The 20,762-nt window shown below is 39.8% G+C and overlaps 2 protein-coding genes across 4 annotated transcripts; one reads left to right on the plus strand and one right to left on the minus strand.

Annotated features, from left to right (window-relative positions):
* Positions 1-713: 713 nt before the first annotated feature.
* On the plus strand, positions 714-16,301 carry LOC143516617 (uncharacterized). Its single transcript, XM_077008327.1, has 22 exons — positions 714-1,687; positions 1,788-1,943; positions 2,698-2,853; positions 3,320-3,635; positions 3,778-3,976; positions 4,426-4,471; positions 4,613-4,689; positions 4,821-4,925; positions 5,055-5,325; positions 5,431-5,496; positions 11,533-11,608; positions 12,031-12,278; positions 12,383-12,481; positions 12,617-12,687; positions 12,788-12,912; positions 13,179-13,376; positions 13,645-13,731; positions 13,826-14,079; positions 14,175-14,303; positions 14,412-14,552; positions 15,333-15,447; positions 15,865-16,301. Exons 4-20 carry the CDS (start codon positions 3,467-3,469, stop codon positions 14,478-14,480), a joined length of 2,289 nt encoding a protein of 762 aa, XP_076864442.1. The 5' UTR covers positions 714-1,687; positions 1,788-1,943; positions 2,698-2,853; positions 3,320-3,466; the 3' UTR covers positions 14,481-14,552; positions 15,333-15,447; positions 15,865-16,301.
* LOC143516619 (uncharacterized) lies at positions 16,280-20,424 on the minus strand. Of its 3 annotated transcripts, none has more exons than XM_077008330.1 (9): positions 20,141-20,424; positions 19,231-19,386; positions 18,449-18,764; positions 18,108-18,306; positions 17,614-17,659; positions 17,396-17,472; positions 17,160-17,264; positions 16,760-17,030; positions 16,280-16,654 (listed from the first exon to the last, which is right to left on the minus strand). In XM_077008330.1, the coding sequence occupies exons 3-9, from the start codon at positions 18,615-18,617 to the stop codon at positions 16,451-16,453; spliced, it is 1,071 nt and encodes a 356-aa protein (XP_076864445.1). In that variant the 5' UTR covers positions 18,618-18,764; positions 19,231-19,386; positions 20,141-20,424; the 3' UTR covers positions 16,280-16,450. The 3 variants fall into 3 exon arrangements, with proteins under 3 accessions (XP_076864445.1, XP_076864443.1, XP_076864444.1); XM_077008328.1 differs by having other exon boundaries at positions 16,281-16,654; positions 17,396-17,487; positions 20,141-20,423; XM_077008329.1 differs by lacking the exon at positions 20,141-20,424 and having other exon boundaries at positions 16,281-16,654; positions 17,396-17,487; positions 19,231-20,097.
* Between the last annotated feature and the right edge of the window lie 338 nt (positions 20,425-20,762).

The raw sequence follows: 20,762 nt of genomic DNA on the forward strand, positions 1-20,762 counted from the left end.
TCTCTGCCCTACAAAAGAATTTCCAGACTTATTTCCCAGGGCAGGATTCTAAACAATATGACTGGATCAGGGACCCCTTCAGTGCCACCCCACCTGCTGACTTCAGCACTGCAGAAGAGGAACAGTTTATTGATGTCACCTCTGATTCAACAATGAGGTTACAGTTTAACTCTAAGGCACTACCTGCATTTTGGATTGGCGTGGAGAAGCTTTATCCACTGCTAGGAGGCAGAGCTGTGGCCACACTCCTTCCTTTTGCCACATCCTACCTATGTGAGAGAGGTTTTTCTGCAGTGGCCTCAATCAAGACAAAATACAGATCAAAGCTGGACATTGAAAATGAACTAAGAGTGGCAGTCTCACAGCTGCAACCCCGTTTTCAGAAGATCTGCAGCACAAAGCATGCTCATACCAGTCATTGAAGAGATGTGAGGATTAAATGTGTCATTTTTGCAGAGCAAATGTTCAGGTTTTAGGTTTTTTCTCCAGGAGAAGCTGTTTTATAATTATTTTTTTGTGCAAGGAAGCAATTAGTTGCAAATATGTTTAACAATGACTTAAGTACAATCACTTTATTTTAGTTTTTTTCTATAAGTAGTTGCAGTTTTATATGAATGTATAAATAAATGGCAGTGGAGCTTGGAAGTAAAACATGTGTCACGTGTCAATATGGGGGGGGGGGGGGTGTGTAGGGGGGGCGCAAAAATATTCTCATCTACTAAAGGGGGGCACGGCAGAAAAAGTTTGGGAACCACTGACGTAACGTGAGACTTCACCACGACATTTTGGGACATTTAAAATCGATTCTGAATCATAGTAAATGATAATCGATTTTTGATATATAAATCGATTTTTGGGCACACCTCTAATGTTAAGTGTTTTGTGTGTGTAGTTGGTGCTGCTCGTCGCTGTCGCCTCGCTCCCCTTTCGTCTTGTGTTTTATGTGGGGGAGCGACTGTGAACCTGAGTGGCGCGTCACTATTGTACCGAGCACGCATGTGTGGGTGTCATTTCGTTCGTTGCTTGTACACGGTTTTTCTTTTGTTTGTCTAGTCTTTCGTTGTCTAGCGTGTTCGTTGTGTCCTAGCATGCTTGTGAATTGTTGCTCATAATTCCACGCATGCTCCTCCCCTTAAATGTGTGTGTGGGGGGGGGGGCAGCTGTGGTCCCGTGTCACGGGGAGTGGCACGGAGGGCGTCGCTCCTGACAGAGGCCCTGACCAGGTATTGTAGGGGGGATCAGGGTAGTGCACGTGTGTGTTTTGTGTTGGTGTGTGTGTGTGCGTTTGTGTTTTCTGTGCAGGTGCTTCTCCCTGGTGGTGGATCGTGGTGTTCCTGGACCTTGTGGGGGTCTCCACCTGGCAGGAGCCCCCTTATGTTGTGGGGTGACCGGAGCCCGGTCTTAAAGAGCCCTTCCCTAGAGGGTTGGGGCCCCCGGATGTTTGGGGACCATGGGGCTCCGGTCTGAAGAGCTCCTGCTGAAAATGGAGATCCTCCCTCCTGCTCGGGGTGACCAGTAGGCCCTTGGGGCTGTTCCCCAGCCTGCGATAGGGGTGCTCTGGGCCTCAGTCTCTGGCGCTCCTGGGTTGGGTGGAGGAGTCCACCTCGTAAAGGGAGGCCCCGGCTGGGGCTGACTCCCCAGGAGGCTGGGGTGGCCCCTAGCAAAAGACAGGGGTCAGCTCCGGGAGGTAAAAATTCTTGCATTCACCTTCTCTGCTGCAGTTGCGAATCTCTTGCTGCAGTTGCGAATTTTGACCCTGTTTTGACGTCTAATAATTGGACCAATAGGAAAGCTTTAGCTGGACCAATCAGATTGCGAGGTTGTTTAACCAATCATAACACTGATTTGGTTCTGTCACTCAACTTCGGCGCGCTGTTGGAACACGCCTCCCAATCTCTGTCATGGCGCTTCCAGGCACAAGCACGGACACAATGGAGAGTCAGGTAAGGAGCAATGCTAGATCATGTTTCTGTAGTAAAAAGTTCGTTTTAAAGAAGATAACAGGCAGGCTCTGTGCAGTGGTTTTATTTATACTACTGACTGTTGTGCTAGCTTTGGATAACTGTAGCCAATTAATTAACCGTTGTTAGCTAGCTAGATAAACAGCCTGCAGCAGCAGGGAACATAGCAAGAAAAGTGCATCCCGTGCATCCCGTTTTGCTCCATAGTTTCCCCCCGTTTTTATATCAATGCAGCACAATTATCTTGTGTAATGGCAGACAGACTGTATCTTTTGATTCCTTTTGGTTCTACAGTCTAGCTAGCTAACTAGCTATTTAACTAGGCATTTGCTGAGCTTCGGTCAGCTTATGAAGTAGAAAAAACACCATAGGACACTAGTTTGCCATTATATCAGAACACACAATAATTGTACAGCACCTCTTGCTTTACTAGTAGTTTTTAATTGTCAGTCTTCAACATTGCCCTAATTAGCTGTCATTTATTTTTATTTTTTTGTAATACTATCTAGTGAGTTTTTTGCTTAAAACTGTGTTCATATGATTCCATTCCATAAGTGCAGGCAGTGATCTTTTTCACATTTGTTTTAAAAATCATCACAAGTGCAGTAATGCAGTACTCAGTAAGTTACCACTAGGAATGGTTGTACTAAAGTGCTCATATTTGCCAGGTAATTTAGCCATGGATGTTTAAGCTAAAGGATGTTTTAATAGACAAATATCATGATCTCGTTCCCAGGTGATGATTGGAAGAGAAGTCTTGCTAAGACTACAGGCGAGGTTGGAGCAGGCCCTTCAGAGGCAACCTCTGGATCTAGACTATGTAGAATTTGTGTGTGTCAGTGAGATGACACTCATAAGATCACTTGCTCCTCATGTCACATTCCCCCAAGAGGTACGTAAAATGTAATAAAGTTGCACTAGGTTGAAGATCTTTGGACTGACCACCTGCCCATAGGAATTAGAAATGGTTTTCTTTTTGGAATCAACCTCATTAAAATGGTGTGTAACTCAGAACTCCTGCTGAGAGTCTGTGAATCCCTATACCTACAGAACTGCACTGTGGAAGCAGTGTTCAGACTGCAGGGAAATTGAAATTGTAAAACACATCTGTACAAATCCAATTCTAATCTGGATTCAATTCAGATATGCCCAGAATCGGATTTTGGCTAGCAGTCTGAACATGGTGTAAGCACAACCTAAAAGTGCTTATACATAGCTGATTGATCTGTACATCTCTGATAAGAAATACATGCCTTTGTACTTTGTACTTTTATAGTTAATTTTAATGTTGTATTGATGTTTCATGAGGGTTCTACAATAAGTGTGTTCATTACAGATATTGTGAATATTTCCAAAAGGTACTTGAAGGGCTTCAGAATCTGATTACACTCATCAGCACTGAGCTGGATCAAAGAAGAACCACCATTTTGGTTGATGCAGTTGGTGGTGCAAGATGACGTCCAAAGCTCTGTGTTTCCAAAGACCACCTTGAGCACCTTTTAGAAATGGGTTTGGCTGTCCCAAATATATGTAAATTAATTGGGGTGTCGCAGAAGACGATTCGTCGTCGGATGACTGAATGGAACCTTTCTGTGAGAGACTCCTACAGCCAAGTATCTGATGAGGAGCTGGACATCTTGGTACTAGCTGTCAAAAAAGATTCACCAAATTTAGGTAAATTTAAACTCCTGTCACTTTGTTTTATTAATTATTCAGCTTTATCAGGGTTTTCCAAAGGGCTGCGGTTCAAAATGGCAGTGTTTCAATGTTACACTTTCTCTTACAATATTGTTTGGTGATTGTCACTTTCTCTTAGGTCACAGGATGGTCAAAGGCCACTTGAAGGCCTTGGGTTACAAAGTCCAGTGGACGAGAGTCTGGGACTCGATGCATCGCGTAGATTCAGTTGGGATACTTGAAAGACTGGCAAGTGTTGGATGCGTTGTAAGAAGAACCTACAGCGTCCCCGGTCCTCTTTGTCTTGTGCATGTGGACACCAATCACAAGTTAATTAGGTAAGGAAATGGCATTGTTATTACATTTGATGACTCAAAAAGTGAATTCCAGTTTTTTTTCCCTTTTCAAAATTCAGCTGTATTTCAGTTAATTATGTGTAAGTCATTATAAAGAAACTTAAAAACATCAACTTCTTTGTGTTGGTGATTGAAGCAAGTCTGCAACACACACAGTAAACTGCACTGAATGATGTTAAGATGGTAGTCATGCTGCCATGTTTGTATGACATACGTTACTCAATACTGTACTCAGTGTTATGACTCCAGAAACCAGACCATTTCCACAGAAATTACCCATACACATTCTTTTTTTTATTAAATTGTACAACCAGTCACTGTGGTTCACATAATAATTGGTCATACATAGTTCATGCTGTACTTCCATATATAAAAGTGTGTTGATGTTTAACGTGAGCAGTGTCATTAACACTGCCACTTTTATTGTGCAGATATGGCATTGTTTTGTTTGGAGGGATTGACAGGTTTTCAAGAAAGGTAGCGTACCACATACTTGTTTTAAATATGTACAGAGAATTGTTCAGTGTACTTCACTAGCACTGTGTACTGTATTTTGATAATCCTTAGTTCACCTTGGTCTTCAGTCTACAACTGTGTGTTTAGATTGTCTACTTGCAGGCAGCAAACAACAATAAGGCAACCACAGCCTTCAACTTTTTTCTTGGTTCTGTGAGGGAGCATGGTTTGCCATCAAGGTAGTAGCTGTTTTTGTTTTTTTTTATTTTTGTATATACACTTGATTAATTAATTTGCATGTGTGTAAGAAAAATGTGAATCCTTAATTCATAATTATAGTACTTAATTATGTGTGTTGTGTCTGAGAAAGGGTGAGAGGAGACCAAGGTTCTGAGAATGTAGATATCACACGCTACATGTTTGAGACTCGTGGCTGTGGCAGTTTCATTACTGGAAAAAGCGTTCAGAATCAGAGGTAACTTGCAGTTTGCTTAATCATCTGTCAGTCACTTTCAGATATTTCTTCACAATAATTCTGTTCATGAGAATACAGTGCCTTTGTTGATGCTGGTGTTACAATTACCCCTGCACTCTCTCCTGGCAGAATAGAACGGCTTTGGCGGGACGTGTGGAACAGTGTGACCAGTATCTACTATGATTTACTCCATTTTCTCGAAGAGAAAGGTGTCCTGGACTTGGCCAACAGTGTACATCTCTTCTGTGTCCAGTATGTTTTCATACCACGAATCCAGGATGACCTTGATGCATTTAAAGCGGGATGGAATGACCACTCACTACGCACTGAACACAATCTTACCCCAAACCAACTGTGGGAAATCGGTCTAATTCCTGATGACCATCCTGACGCTGTTGAGGTTTGTGGATTTTCTCCATTGTTGGTGACTTTATCATAGTAAAATTATTTAAGTAAACACTTTTTTAAACGTGTCTATAGTTAAATCCAAATGTTTTCATTTCAGGATTTCAACTACTTGCCTTTCGAAGACACAGATGTGGATCAAATAGGAATTCAGGTTCCTGAACTGGTGTGTCCTTTGCCCAATGAACACTTAGAAATGCTCAGAGAGATATTTGATCCTGTTGCTCATTCAGCATGCTTTGGGGAGGATATTTACAGGGCAGTGGTACAGTATGTTGAAGGTGTGATTGAATCAAGTTGTTAGTCCCTTGCATTAACAGACTTGCAGCCCATTTTATGATGTGTTTAAGTTTTTTTTACATTTCTTTACACACTTAATCGCACTTGATAGATCTTTGATCTTTAACTGAAGCAGCTGTTTTGAAGAGAAAATGAATAGAAAATAAAATGTGCATTTGAAACAACGCATAATGTCTATTTATTCAATAAAAGTATACAAAATATATATTATTTTACTGCAACAATGTTCCTTTGAACAGCTATGTTATTATCGTAACAGCCAAAAGATTGTAGGGCAGGAGAATACACTGCTCACCTATGTGTAACTAGCTCTGTGAACAAACATAACTGGCAAAATGAACACAAGGCTGTAGATAATCTTCAAAAAACAGTTTAAACCAAGCCAAAGCCTGTGTCACAGGTTGCTACACATGAATTTAGATCTCGACTGAAATCTTTAAAGTTAGTGTAGTGGCCTGGTAGGCGGAGGGACTTGAAACATGTAGATGCCTTCGGGAGACTGCCCTGAACTATCTCCAATTGCATGTCAGAAGATGGGACCTCCCATCCGGTCCAAAACTGGACAAGGCCCTTCAGAGATGATTGAGAAGCTGCAAAAAAAAAAAGAAAAACAGTGCAGTGTTCCTTTAATAATGTATAATGCTGCCATCAAGTCGTGCTGGAAATATTGTATTTGCAAGATGTGCGCACATGAACGCCTCCACAAACTTTACCAGTGGGCACTCAGATTTTAAGATAAGCCCTGAGTTTCCCAATTGGGGGCGTGTCAGTAACGAGGTAAACACTTTGAGCTTAGTAGCAATAGTTCTAAGCTGTACATGTTATTCTTGAGTTTATTTTTGAGGGAAACATGCACTAATCTTATTAAGGAATAGTAATGAAGCTAATTAGAAGGACCTAAAAAGTGTTGCATCATGCACATATATTGATTTTACGCACAGATATTTTTAAACAGTTTTTTAAACAACTTGCTTCACATATATATTGGTGGCTTTTTTGTTTTATCACCTGTTGCGATAAACTCGCGAAGATATCCAGCTATGCGGCACCTGGTTTCAACTGGGTAATCTTCATCCTCCTCATCCGTCATTTCCAGGGGCCACAATATCTGGTCAAGGACCATCTATTAGAGACACAACACAAATATTTAATGTGGGGTGGGAATAGAGGATTTCACATCATAAATATGAAACACTCGACACAAACCCTATGATTTAATCTTTCAATAAAAATAAAAAAAAAGTATTGGCATTGAACAAGTGGCCCCTCTGGTTAGATGCATGCATCCCTTACATGCATACAGCAAGCCTCTGAAATCCACCTTATGAACCATTTCACCTGTGCGCTTAAATAGTCAATATGCCATGTTTCCAGTTAGATTTGAGGCATAAAATGATTCTGGGCCAGGCTAAAAACAGGTTCCTCATACATATAGGAACTAGTCATGTATGATGCAATTGAGTTTTGCCTGGCCCAAGACATTACAGGCATACAGCAGGCCTCTGAACTTGAACCTGTGAACCATTTCACCTGTGTGCTTTACTACTCAATATGTCATGTTTCCAGTTAGATTTGAGGGCTAAAATGATTCTGGGCTAGGCCAAAAACAGGTTTCTCTTATGATGCATGTGTTATTTGTCTGGCCCAACGCCTTATAGGCATACAGCACACCTCTGAAATTGCCCCTCTGAACCATTTCAGTGCGCTCTCTGTGCGCTTAACTACTCAATATGCCGTGTTTCCAGTTAGATTTGAGGTATAAAATGATGTTGGATCAGGCTAAAATCAGGTTCCTCTCTTAGGGAGTGACCTGTTCTTCATGATGCATTTGTTATTTCTCTGGCCCACCATCAATAAGGCTTTCAATAATCCTCTGAAACTGCACCTTTAAATGCGTTCACCTATCTGCCCACTGCTCAATATGCCATGTTGTGTGCTGGTATTTCTTCCGATTATTTGTGTTCTAGAACAGCATTTCTGTGTTTTTAGTTTTCAAAGAATTCCATTCTCATTTTTGATTTAGTTCATTTTAAATAGACCACGTTTGGATTGTACTGTAACATTCATCGAGATCTTATATTCGCTAATGTTTTTTAAATCTAGAGAATTTTGCACTACGTTACGTTATACTGTGACACGGGAAAACAGGAAGTGTATAACATGTTGAAGTGATGCCTTACAGCATTCAGAGAGACGTTGTTAACCTGTTTGATTATTGTAATTTCACCGCTATACCCATTAAAGCGACGTGAACAAATGGAATATTGTTCCTATTTAAAATCTTGTAATAAACCTTGTAATAATAACGACCCTACTTAGTTTTGTGGTAAATTGTGAGGTTTTTTGGTTTTGTGTGGAGATAGCCTCGGCAGGGGCGAGGCTAGGGTATTTTTAGTGGTGCTAGAGCACCACCGTGAAGTTGCTCAGCACCCCCTGGCTCAACACATTTTTTAAATATTATATTATGCAAAAACCTTGCTCTGCACCTGCGCAATACTTTGGTATTGTGCCTCTGTGAGCACTGGGGGCTGGGCACCCCTAAAGACCAGATCCTAAAATCGCCCCTGAGCCTCGGTGATGTGAGCGTATTATGTCGCGCGACTGATACTTCGTCACGAGACGTTCGCGCGGTGCACAGCGGACACAATACCGCGCGCACGCTGGAGCACTGCAGCGCTGCAGGCTCGAGGCTGAAAACACCCAGACACAAGCAGGCAAACCGTGACATATAAGACCTGGACATGGGCTGAGTAGTCTAAAACCTACGGAGCCCTGGAGGGGTTACTAGGGAGAAAGCTACGGAGGCCCGGAGAAAGCAAAATCTGTACACACGTTTTATAAATCCGTGCGTACGGTTTAGTAATCCGTGCGTACGGTTTAGTAAACCGTGCGTACGGTTTATAAATCCGTGCGTACGGTTTATAAATCCGTGCGTACGGTTTAGTAATCCGTGCGTACGGTTTAGTAATCCGTGCGTACGGTTTGGTAATCCGTGCGTACGGTTTGGTAATCCGTGCGTACGGTTTAGTAATCCGTGCGTACGGTTTAGTAATCCGTACGTACGGTTTATAAATCCGTGCGTACGGATTTTGCTCTTCAAATTTTTTTTTCGCCAGTGACCCTTACGGGGCTCCGTATGCTAGCTTTGGATAACTGTAGCCAATTAATTAACCGTCGTTAGCTAGCTAGATAAACAGCCTGCAGCAGCAGGGAACATAGCAAGAAAAGTGCATCCCGTTGGTTTTGCTCCATAGTTTCCCCCCGTTTTTATATCAATGCAGCACAATTATCTTGTGTAATGGCAGACAGACTGTATCTTTTGATTGCTTTTGGTTCTACAGTCTAGCTAGCTAACTAGCTATTTAACTAGGCATTTGCTGAGCTTCGGTCAGCTTATGAAGTAGAAAAAACACCATAGGACACTACATTGAATTTAGCCATGGATGTTTAAGCTAAAGGATGTTTTTACTAGTAGTTAGCATGATCAACACATCTTTCATTTAACTGACTTCAGGAAATTCAGAAAATGTATGAAAATACTCATTTACAGGATGATCCCCTGCAATTATTTGAAGTGTGCTTTTACATAAGTGTTGTAATATTGGCATTGCTAGTTAGTTTAATATTGTGTTTTTGGTACACATGAACAGAACTCCATGATTGAAAGAGCAGTCCGGAGTTTTGTCAGCCTGGTGTCAAATGCCCACTCAGGAGTGCAGGGTCCAAGTCATGGGTTAAAGTTCTCCGTCACTACGACGGATTTCCGTCATTTGATTTTTTTGGGGAAAAAATCCGTCAAATCATAATAAACCACACGCGCGTGCGTGCTATCTTTTGTGGCCGAAATATGATTCTCACTGGCGCTCATCAGCGCTGGATGGATGACGGCGGTGTCATTTGATTGACTTGCGGGTCATTCCGCCTTCAGATTTACGGACATTATGTAGAAAAGTGACCTCCCTCCTGCGTGACCGTAGCGCGCGACTCTGTACACCTCGTGCAAACTTGCGCGAACGGCGGAGCAGTCTTGTCCGAAACGATATGTGGTAGTATAAAGAAACACCGCTCAAAAACAGGAGAATTTTAATGTTGCTATGTGTTCCAGGTTTGAAAAGTGCTGGAATTTAGGCTAAAGTACTTTAAAATGTTGAAATTGTAACTACTTCGTTTCACAACAAATATCTGTCTGACTGAACAGTTTTCTTGCATTACGTTAACAAATACGAGCCTCTTGTAATTCCAGGAAACATGAGAGAACGTGAAGACATTAAGATTGGGTGTTTTGAAAATAAACAACCATTAAAAAATGTGATAAAAAGCGAATTATTTCGAATCATTTCGAGTATATGTATAAATATTTAACTTAATTAAATGTAACATTGAAAACGTGTTGAAATGGACCTTGAAAGTGACGTGCAAGTGCTTTAATTCCACCTTATTAAGGTGTATGAACCCTGCAAACATGACTTTGTTCATTGTGCTGAGGCGCGGCGCGTGCGAAGTTACAAAATTCGAGAGGTGCACGACCTTGCGAATCACCAGCACGCGAGGCTCTCGCGCACGGGTGGAGCCACCGCGATTACGTCATTTTCGGCGCACGCGCCGCCCGCGCCCCCCGCATGCGCCGCGTCAAATATAATGGCTTAAACCAGGCTTAACATGGATGGTTTTGTTCTGTTTGTATTTAAAAGCTCTATCCAGTGTAATTTTTTTGTAACATACCTACTTAAAGCAGGTAATCTTACGGCTTATGTTTTTGTGAATAGTGAATTTGATAAAAACAAGAGAGCTTCATACCTTTTAAAACTCACCAGGATTCACTAAATTTGACTTGATCTTTAAATAGTTTTCTGAAGAGGACCCCCAGATTTATGTACATTTATTGCTCAGGTGTTGCATTTTGTCGCTTCATAGATTCTCTCTTCTCTCCTTACACAGGCTGTTTAGATAAATATACTTTATAAATGTGTTTATTGTGTAGAATTAGGCAAAAGAGGTCGTGTCCCAACTACACCAAATTTTCAGTAATTGCTAGCATTGTCTTTTGCCAGGAAAAATTTTCAGTCAAATGAAAATTTCTTGCTTTAACCCATGGTCCAAGTACTACTTCACGTCCTGCGTCCACATCCAGTGTTCAGCGTGATATGGAACGGTAATTAAACAAATAAATGCGATGTAAAACATGATTTAACAATGTTGATAACATGGTCCTGGCCCAACATTTTTATTATGTGCTGCAGGCACATAATCTATCAATTTATTTTATTTTTGGTTGGTGTGATTGCAGTAGGCAATGTATACAGCTTTTTGATCAGTTTTTTCTAACAATTGTGATTAAATGATATTGTTTCCCATAGAAAGTAATAGAGAGCAAATGTTTGTGCTCTTGACTTATATTATTATAAGTGTCTATTAGTAACACACCTACAGTTGAATTTTCCTCAGCAAATGCACTTTTCTTATTAGACACAACTTTTTGTATTGTATTTTACAAGAGTAAACATAAGAGCTGCATTCCAGACTAAATAAAAATGTCAAAAACATTTCAGTTTCATTTACATTTCAGTGCTTAATGCAGTACAGGCTGTATTAATTACCAGGGGGTATATATAACAGTGCATGGAACATTTTGTAAGTTGCACAACCCTGTTTAAAATAAATGAACAAAAGGAAGCTTTTCTTTTTTTATGTTCATACCAACGTGTGAACCAAACTGTGCATTTTGTGTAGTGCTACTATGTAGTGCTGTGCAGAATAGATTGCAGTATAGAGTTCATTCTGGTACAATATGTATTTGCAGGTATTTTGAATATGGCCATGTAACTAATACCTGACTACTTTTGTGTTAAGTAGTCTTATTTTTCATAAAACATAACATGCAGTTTTTGTTTGACAATTGCAGATTACCAGAACACTGCACAACGAATACCCTAAAATGATTAACCTTACAGGAGGCTGGCTCCTTTATAAGGCCACAGGTATGAAATTGCAGGTATTTTAATAAGTTACAATTTATTGAATTCACTTGAAATTGCTGCAGAAAGTTCTATAACAATGTATTTTATAAGTTTAAAAGAGAGAGACTCTAAATAGAAAGCTTTAGCTATATCTTGCCATCTTATCTCTCCACAATGGCATGCAGTAGTTTTAATAACACTGCAGTAGAACTAAAACAATGCACTGCAATAGTTTGTGCATTAGACAGGTGTTTAAGCTGCCTAATGAAACTTTTTTATCTGTTCTGTAGATTGATGGAAATATTGGTTTTACACAAGCAGAACAAGCAGAATCTTTCTTGAATATTAACATTCAGATAACGTTTCCCTAACTAGTATGTACACAAAATAAGTAATAATACCAAAATAATGGATTAACCAAGTATCCTTTTCTTATATTGAAGGTGGTAATGGACAAAGGACTCTGTCAGTACTGACACAGGGGTCTCAAGGCTACACAGCAAAAATGCTGAAAACAAGTTCCAACAACGGAAAACATGTGCTTTACATAATGCCTCTTCAGGAGCGCCTTGACACAGCTCCTCTGCCACACGATGCTTGGGAGTTTTCTAAAATGCCAAAGTCTGAATGCAAAAGATGTGGGACCACTATGCCATTGCAGTTGCTAGTTACACATGTTCAAAATTGTGGTGTAAGTATATTAAAGAGAACAATATTTAAAAATCTTATAGCCAAGGAAAAGCACTGAGAATACATGTGAAATTTTATATTGTTCTATTACTTAAATTGAATCAGGGGTCTGAGTCTGAAAATGAAGAAATCCAAGAGTGTCAAGAACCGGAAGATCGCTCAACAGAGTGTCCAGATGTTTACCTGACTGAATGTAAACCCATTGTTGGTAGATAATGTTACTTACAATACTTTGACCACAGTACTTTTATAACTTTTATATACAAATACATAATAAGTTAAGTCTTTTGCAGCTGGCAGTTCATTTTATTGTTGCGTATGAACAATTGTTTTTCTTAGGATACCTGTCCTGTTTGTGGAGTTCAGTTTCCACCAGATATGTTTGCTCATGCCAGTTCATGTGGGGAAAGGTATTTGTTTTACATATGCTTTAAAACATAAATACTCTTTACATTAGTAATGTCAAACATGTCTTCTATGTTGTCAAAATGCTAATGTATTCCCTTCAAGCTTTGACAATGAGAGGCCATCTTCTCCAGCTGACCATGACGTGGACGAAGCAACAGCAGTACCCCATCAGAATCAAGAGACGAGCAGTAACTCCACAGTTACAAGTATTGTTACAGACAATAATGGTAGGAGCTCATAAATGTAATTTATTATAAGTTGTGTGAAATTGCAAGAACTGGCAAGTATTGGCATTCTTGCTACATCTTTTCTTTTTTAGAACTTTTACTCCTTCACAAAGTAGATATGCTTAGTTATGTTGAGTATAACTAAAATCTTGCTAGTTGTAATGCCACAGTAGAATATTAGCTATAAACTTTAAATGTTACTTAAATTATATATACTATGTAATGTTTTCTTTGTCTTTCTTTCACTGCCTTTACCACTACACCAGCCTGGAAAAAGGGAGAAGACCCACAGGGTGCAGCCCTACTCTTTCGAAGACAAATTCTCCAACAGTATGAAAGATCCAGTCCACTTACTGCTATCCGTGATCTTGGTGACAGTGTGCTGGATAGAGAAAGGTCAATTTTGACATTTTACAAGGCTCCAAAAGTGAACTGGGCAAGCCCTCTCCACTGCACATTGAGAGGTAAACTCTGTTTCTGTTGTGTGTAATTGCTGTTATGACAAATAACATTGTTTCAATAATGTTGTTTCAAATGTACGTTAGTCCCAGGTGTAAACAGGTCCTAAACAGCTCATGTTTTAAGCTAAAATATGTCTGGCCCTGTGGACTGGTTTAAGTTCTAGTGAGGACAGCTGTAAGAACCTTTTAGGGTTCTCTGTAGCACCCCACACACCCATGTAAGGAATGTGTGTATAAAAGCATTAATATATACTTACAATTTGATTTGCAGGGGACGCTGCCGTTGGAGATGGTGTGAACCGACATTTTATAAGCTTGACCATGAATACCCTACAGCATGGCTTTCGATTGAATTATGGTATGTGATGCTTGTTTCCATTTTTATTCTGGTGGCCATACTGTAATATGTGAGGATTATGTGTAAACATTATGATATGATGTGGTCCATACAGGAAACACGGATGTCATGCTTCTCTTTGAGGGGCAGCCAGATCACCTTGTGCCTTGCACATCACAAATTCTTCTAGATAGTGATATTTTCCTTATTGCTGGCCGAATGGTGGGACACTCATTCCTGCATGGTGGTCCTGCTCTGGCTGGAATAAGTGAAGCAGTTGTTGATGTGCTGTTTGGGGCCTCTCCAGATATTACCACTATCACAGTTGAGGACTGTCCTGACCTTGAGCGTCGTCAAACTATTCAGCTGGTATGTTGAAGGACATTAATCTTTTGTTTATTATATCACATGGAATGATTGTTAGTAATGACTAAAAATAATTGAGTTGTGTATTCTTTCTAAAGTTAGATGGTAACAAAGACCTAAGTGAAGAAGAAAAAGATGCAGTCTGGATTCTAGCAGATATGTGGGATCTCCCGGGGGTGACCTCTGACAACCGCAAATGGCTCTTCAACCGTCTTCTTCACCATGCTGTAACGAACATTTATAGTTGTATCTGTGTTTGAATATTCATATGACAGTTCAGCAATATTTGGCAAACACCTCGCTAAGCTGAATTCTGTCCCCTCCTCCCCTCTCAGGTCCTGGGAAGAACAGAAAGACAGATTAAGCAGTTCAGACGGGGCCTGAAGGAGACCTGCGTTTGGTAGTTACTTACAGAAAGGAAGGATGTAATTCCTCTTATGTTCCCCCGTGAGAGAGACGTTGAAATCAAGCCTCATGTGAGAAATATTGACAAATAACAGTACCTTAAATTGTACCTATGTACCTATTGTACAACACTTCTATTTGATCAAATTCTATGATCATAAATTCAAAGTTTTTTTATTTTTCAACAAAGCAGTAGGACAGGTGCTCAGGTGCTAAGAGTGTTCATCAATGATGTGTGGGTGGTGCTCCGTGGACATAAGAGTCAGCTATGAAAACAGTGGTAACAGGCAACACACCCAGAGTAAAAAGGTAGAGTAAAAGGTCCTTTATTGAAAAATGGACCTGCCGTATCAATGCCTACCGGTTTCGGTGACCAATTCACCTTCAACAGGGCAGTAAAGTCATGGCAAGTAACACAATTCACACAGCTTTTAAAGCACAAACAAGATGATGTCATCTGTGATGTCCAATCTGAGGGCACCTTCCTCCCGGGACCGTACCATCTTACTAAAAGGGGGAGAGTGGAACCGGCCTAAATCTAAAAGACACAAGAAATGCTGCAAAACAAATAGTGATTGACAAATTATAAAAAACATTTAAAGTCTACCTCATCATTGAGGCCAGGATATTTGTCAGCTTGAAGCCTAATGATCCATCTAGTTTCTTGTTGTGCCAGTTTTTTAAGACGGTCACCCCCTCTAACCAGAGGGGCCACTTGTTCAATGCCAATACTTTTTTTTTATTTTTATTGAAAGATTAAATCATAGGGTTTGTGTCGAGTGTTTCATATTTATGATGTGAAATCCTCTATTCCCACCCCACATTAAATATTTGTGTTGTGTCTCTAATAGATGGTCCTTGACCAGATATTGTGGCCCCTGGAAATGACGGATGAGGAGGATGAAGATTACCCAGTTGAAACCAGGTGCCGCATAGCTGGATATCTTCGCGAGTTTATCGCAACAGGTGATAAAACAAAAAAGCCACCAATATATATGTGAAGCAAGTTGTTTAAAAAACTGTTTAAAAATATCTGTGCGTAAAATCAATATATGTGCATGATGCAACACTTTTTAGGTCCTTCTAATTAGCTTCATTACTATTCCTTAATAAGATTAGTGCATGTTTCCCTCAAAAATAAACTCAAGAATAACATGTACAGCTTAGAACTATTGCTACTAAGCTCAAAGTGTTTACCTCGTTACTGACACGCCCCCAATTGGGAAACTCAGGGCTTATCTTAAAATCTGAGTGCCCACTGGTAAAGTTTGTGGAGGCGTTCATGTGCGCACATCTTGCAAATACAATATTTCCAGCACGACTTGATGGCAGCATTATACATTATTAAAGGAACACTGCACTGTTTTTCTTTTTTTTTTGCAGCTTCTCAATCATCTCTGAAGGGCCTTGTCCAGTTTTGGACCGGATGGGAGGTCCCATCTTCTGACATGCAATTGGAGATAGTTCAGGGCAGTCTCCCGAAGGCATCTACATGTTTCAAGTCCCTCCGCCTACCAGGCCACTACACTAACTTTAAAGATTTCAGTCGAGATCTAAATTCATGTGTAGCAACCTGTGACACAGGCTTTGGCTTGGTTTAAACTGTTTTTTGAAGATTATCTACAGCCTTGTGTTCATTTTGCCAGTTATGTTTGTTCACAGAGCTAGTTACACATAGGTGAGCAGTGTATTCTCCTGCCCTACAATCTTTTGGCTGTTACGATAATAACATAGCTGTTCAAAGGAACATTGTTGCAGTAAAATAATATATATTTTGTATACTTTTATTGAATAAATAGACATTATGCGTTGTTTCAAATGCACATTTTATTTTCTATTCATTTTCTCTTCAAAACAGCTGCTTCAGTTAAAGATCAAAGATCTATCAAGTGCGATTAAGTGTGTAAAGAAATGTAAAAAAAACTTAAACACATCATAAAATGGGCTGCAAGTCTGTTAATGCAAGGGACTAACAACTTGATTCAATCACACCTTCAACATACTGTACCACTGCCCTGTAAATATCCTCCCCAAAGCATGCTGAATGAGCAACAGGATCAAATATCTCTCTGAGCATTTCTAAGTGTTCATTGGGCAAAGGACACACCAGTTCAGGAACCTGAATTCCTATTTGATCCACATCTGTGTCTTCGAAAGGCAAGTAGTTGAAATCCTGAAATGAAAACATTTGGATTTAACTATAGACACGTTTAAAAAAGTGTTTACTTAAATAATTTTACTATGATAAAGTCACCAACAATGGAGAAAATCCACAAACCTCAACAGCGTCAGGATGGTCATCAGGAATTAGACCGATTTCCCACAGTTGGTTTGGGGTAAGATTGTGTTCAGTGCGTAGTGAGTGGTCATTCCATCCCGCTTTAAATGCATCAAGGTCATCCTGGATTCGTGGTATGAAAACATACTGGACACAGAAGAGATGTACACTGTTGGCCAAGTCCAGGACACCTTTCTCTTCGAGAAAATGGAGTAAATCATAGTAGATACTGGTCACACTGTTCCACACGTCCCGCCAAAGCCGTTCTATTCTGCCAGGAGAGAGTGCAGGGGTAATTGTAACACCAGCATCAACAATGGCACTGTATTCTCATGAACAGAATTATTGTGAAGAAATATCTGAAAGTGACTGACAGATGATTAAGCAAACTGCAAGTTACCTCTGATTCTGAACGCTTTTTCCAGTAATGAAACTGCCACAGCCACGAGTCTCAAACATGTAGCGTGTGATATCTACATTCTCAGAACCTTGGTCTCCTCTCACCCTTTCTCAGACACAACACACATAATTAAGTACTATAATTATGAATTAAGGATTCACATTTTTCTTACACACATGCAAATTAATTAATCAAGTGTATATACAAAAATAAAAAAAAACAAAAACAGCTACTACCTTGATGGCAAACCATGCTCCCTCACAGAACCAAGAAAAAAGTTGAAGGCTGTGGTTGCCTTATTGTTGTTTGCTGCCTGCAAGTAGACAATCTAAACACACAGTTGTAGACTGAAGACCAAGGTGAACTAAGGATTATCAAAATACAGTACACAGTGCTAGTGAAGTACACTGAACAATTCTCTGTACATATTTAAAACAAGTATGTGGTACGCTACCTTTCTTGAAAACCTGTCAATCCCTCCAAACAAAACAATGCCATATCTGCACAATAAAAGTGGCAGTGTTAATGACACTGCTCACGTTAAACATCAACACACTTTTATATATGGAAGTACAGCATGAACTATGTATGACCAATTATTATGTGAACCACAGTGACTGGTTGTACAATTTAATAAAAAAAAGAATGTGTATGGGTAATTTCTGTGGAAATGGTCTGGTTTCTGGAGTCATAACACTGAGTACAGTATTGAGTAACGTATGTCATACAAACATGGCAGCATGACTACCATCTTAACATCATTCAGTGCAGTTTACTGTGTGTGTTGCAGACTTGCTTCAATCACCAACACAAAGAAGTTGATGTTTTTAAGTTTCTTTATAATGACTTACACATAATTAACTGAAATACAGCTGAATTTTGAAAAGGGAAAAAAACTGGAATTCACTTTTTGAGTCATCAAATGTAATAACAATGCCATTTCCTTACCTAATTAACTTGTGATTGGTGTCCACATGCACAAGACAAAGAGGACCGGGGACGCTGTAGGTTCTTCTTACAACGCATCCAACACTTGCCAGTCTTTCAAGTATCCCAACTGAATCTACGCGATGCATCGAGTCCCAGACTCTCGTCCACTGGACTTTGTAACCCAAGGCCTTCAAGTGGCCTTTGACCATCCTGTGACCTAAGAGAAAGTGACAATCACCAAACAATATTGTAAGAGAAAGTGTAACATTGAAACACTGCCATTTTGAACCGCAGCCCTTTGGAAAACCCTGATAAAGCTGAATAATTAATAAAACAAAGTGACAGGAGTTTAAATTTACCTAAATTTGGTGAATCTTTTTTGACAGCTAGTACCAAGATGTCCAGCTCCTCATCAGATACTTGGCTGTAGGAGTCTCTCACAGAAAGGTTCCATTCAGTCATCCGACGACGAATCGTCTTCTGCGACACCCCAATTAATTTACATATATTTGGGACAGCCAAACCCATTTCTAAAAGGTGCTCAAGGTGGTCTTTGGAAACACAGAGCTTTGGACGTCATCTTGCACCACCAACTGCATCAACCAAAATGGTGGTTCTTCTTTGATCCAGCTCAGTGCTGATGAGTGTAATCAGATTCTGAAGCCCTTCAAGTACCTTTTGGAAATATTCACAATATCTGTAATGAACACACTTATTGTAGAACCCTCATGAAACATCAATACAACATTAAAATTAACTATAAAAGTACAAAGTACAAAGGCATGTATTTCTTATCAGAGATGTACAGATCAATCAGCTATGTATAAGCACTTTTAGGTTGTGCTTACACCATGTTCAGACTGCTAGCCAAAATCCGATTCTGGGCATATCTGAATTGAATCCAGATTAGAATTGGATTTGTACAGATGTGTTTTACAATTTCAATTTCCCTGCAGTCTGAACACTGCTTCCACAGTGCAGTTCTGTAGGTATAGGGATTCACAGACTCTCAGCAGGAGTTCTGAGTTACACACCATTTTAATGAGGTTGATTCCAAAAAGAAAACCATTTCTAATTCCTATGGGCAGGTGGTCAGTCCAAAGATCTTCAACCTAGTGCAACTTTATTACATTTTACGTACCTCTTGGGGGAATGTGACATGAGGAGCAAGTGATCTTATGAGTGTCATCTCACTGACACACACAAATTCTACATAGTCTAGATCCAGAGGTTGCCTCTGAAGGGCCTGCTCCAACCTCGCCTGTAGTCTTAGCAAGACTTCTCTTCCAATCATCACCTGGGAACGAGATCATGATATTTGTCTATTAAAACATCCTTTAGCTTAAACATCCATGGCTAAATTACCTGGCAAATATGAGCACTTTAGTACAACCATTCCTAGTGGTAACTTACTGAGTACTGCATTACTGCACTTGTGATGATTTTTAAAACAAATGTGAAAAAGATCACTGCCTGCACTTATGGAATGGAATCATATGAACACAGTTTTAAGCAAAAAACTCACTAGATAGTATTACAAAAAAATAAAAATAAATGACAGCTAATTAGGGCAATGTTGAAGACTGACAATTAAAAACTACTAGTAAAGCAAGAGGTGCTGTACAATTATTGTGTGTTCTGATATAATGGCAAACTAGTGTCCTATGGTGTTTTTTCTACTTCATAAGCTGACCGAAGCTCAGCAAATGCCTAGTTAAATAGCTAGTTAGCTAGCTAGACTGTAGAACCAAAAGGAATCAAAAGATACAGTCTGTCTGCCATTACACAAGATAATTGTGCTGCATTGATATAAAAACGGGGGGAAACTATGGAGCAAAACGGGATGCACGGGATGCACTTTTCTTGCTATGTTCCCTGCTGCTGCAGGCTGTTTATCTAGCTAGCTAACAACGGTTAATTAATTGGCTACAGTTATCCAAAGCTAGCACAACAGTCAGTAGTATAAATAAAACCACTGCACAGAGCCTGGCTGTTATCTTCTTTAAAACGAACTTTTTACTACAGAAACATGATCTAGCATTGCTCCTTACCTGACTCTCCATTGTGTCCGTGCTTGTGCCTGGAAGCGCCATGACAGAGATTGGGAGGCGTGTTCCAACAGCGCGCCGAAGTTGAGTGACAGAACCAAATCAGTGTTATGATTGGTTAAACAACCTCGCAATCTGATTGGTCCAGCTAAAGCTGGTCCAATTATTAGACGTCAAAACAGGGTCAAAATTCGCAACTGCAGCAAGAGATTCGCAACTGCAGCAGAGAAGGTGAATGCAAGAATTTTTACCTCCACACTGAAAAATGCTCACTGTCACATTTACAACCTCACAAATTCCATATGATTCACACATTCACAACATTGGATTTACAAATGCATTTTTTTTCTACAAATTAAATATATATATATTTTTATATATTTGAAATGTTTTCCCACATTAGCACATCCCAGTTCATTTGTGGAGATAGATTTTACGTGCATGTAGTTAGATTTTACGTGCATGTAGTTGTTTAAACGCAGTTGCAAGTTTCAGTACATTTGTGACTATTGTTTTACAAATGCAAAATCTTTATGACCCTTTTTTGACCCCATAAACAGTAGGTAAATGGTGCCAGGTGCAGGTCCTTGAATTTTAGGAAGTTGGTCCTGGAAAGTCATTGAAA

This window comes from Brachyhypopomus gauderio, chromosome 6 (genome assembly GCF_052324685.1).
Source record: "Brachyhypopomus gauderio isolate BG-103 chromosome 6, BGAUD_0.2, whole genome shotgun sequence".
NCBI classification, from domain to species: Eukaryota; Metazoa; Chordata; class Actinopteri; order Gymnotiformes; family Hypopomidae; genus Brachyhypopomus; species Brachyhypopomus gauderio.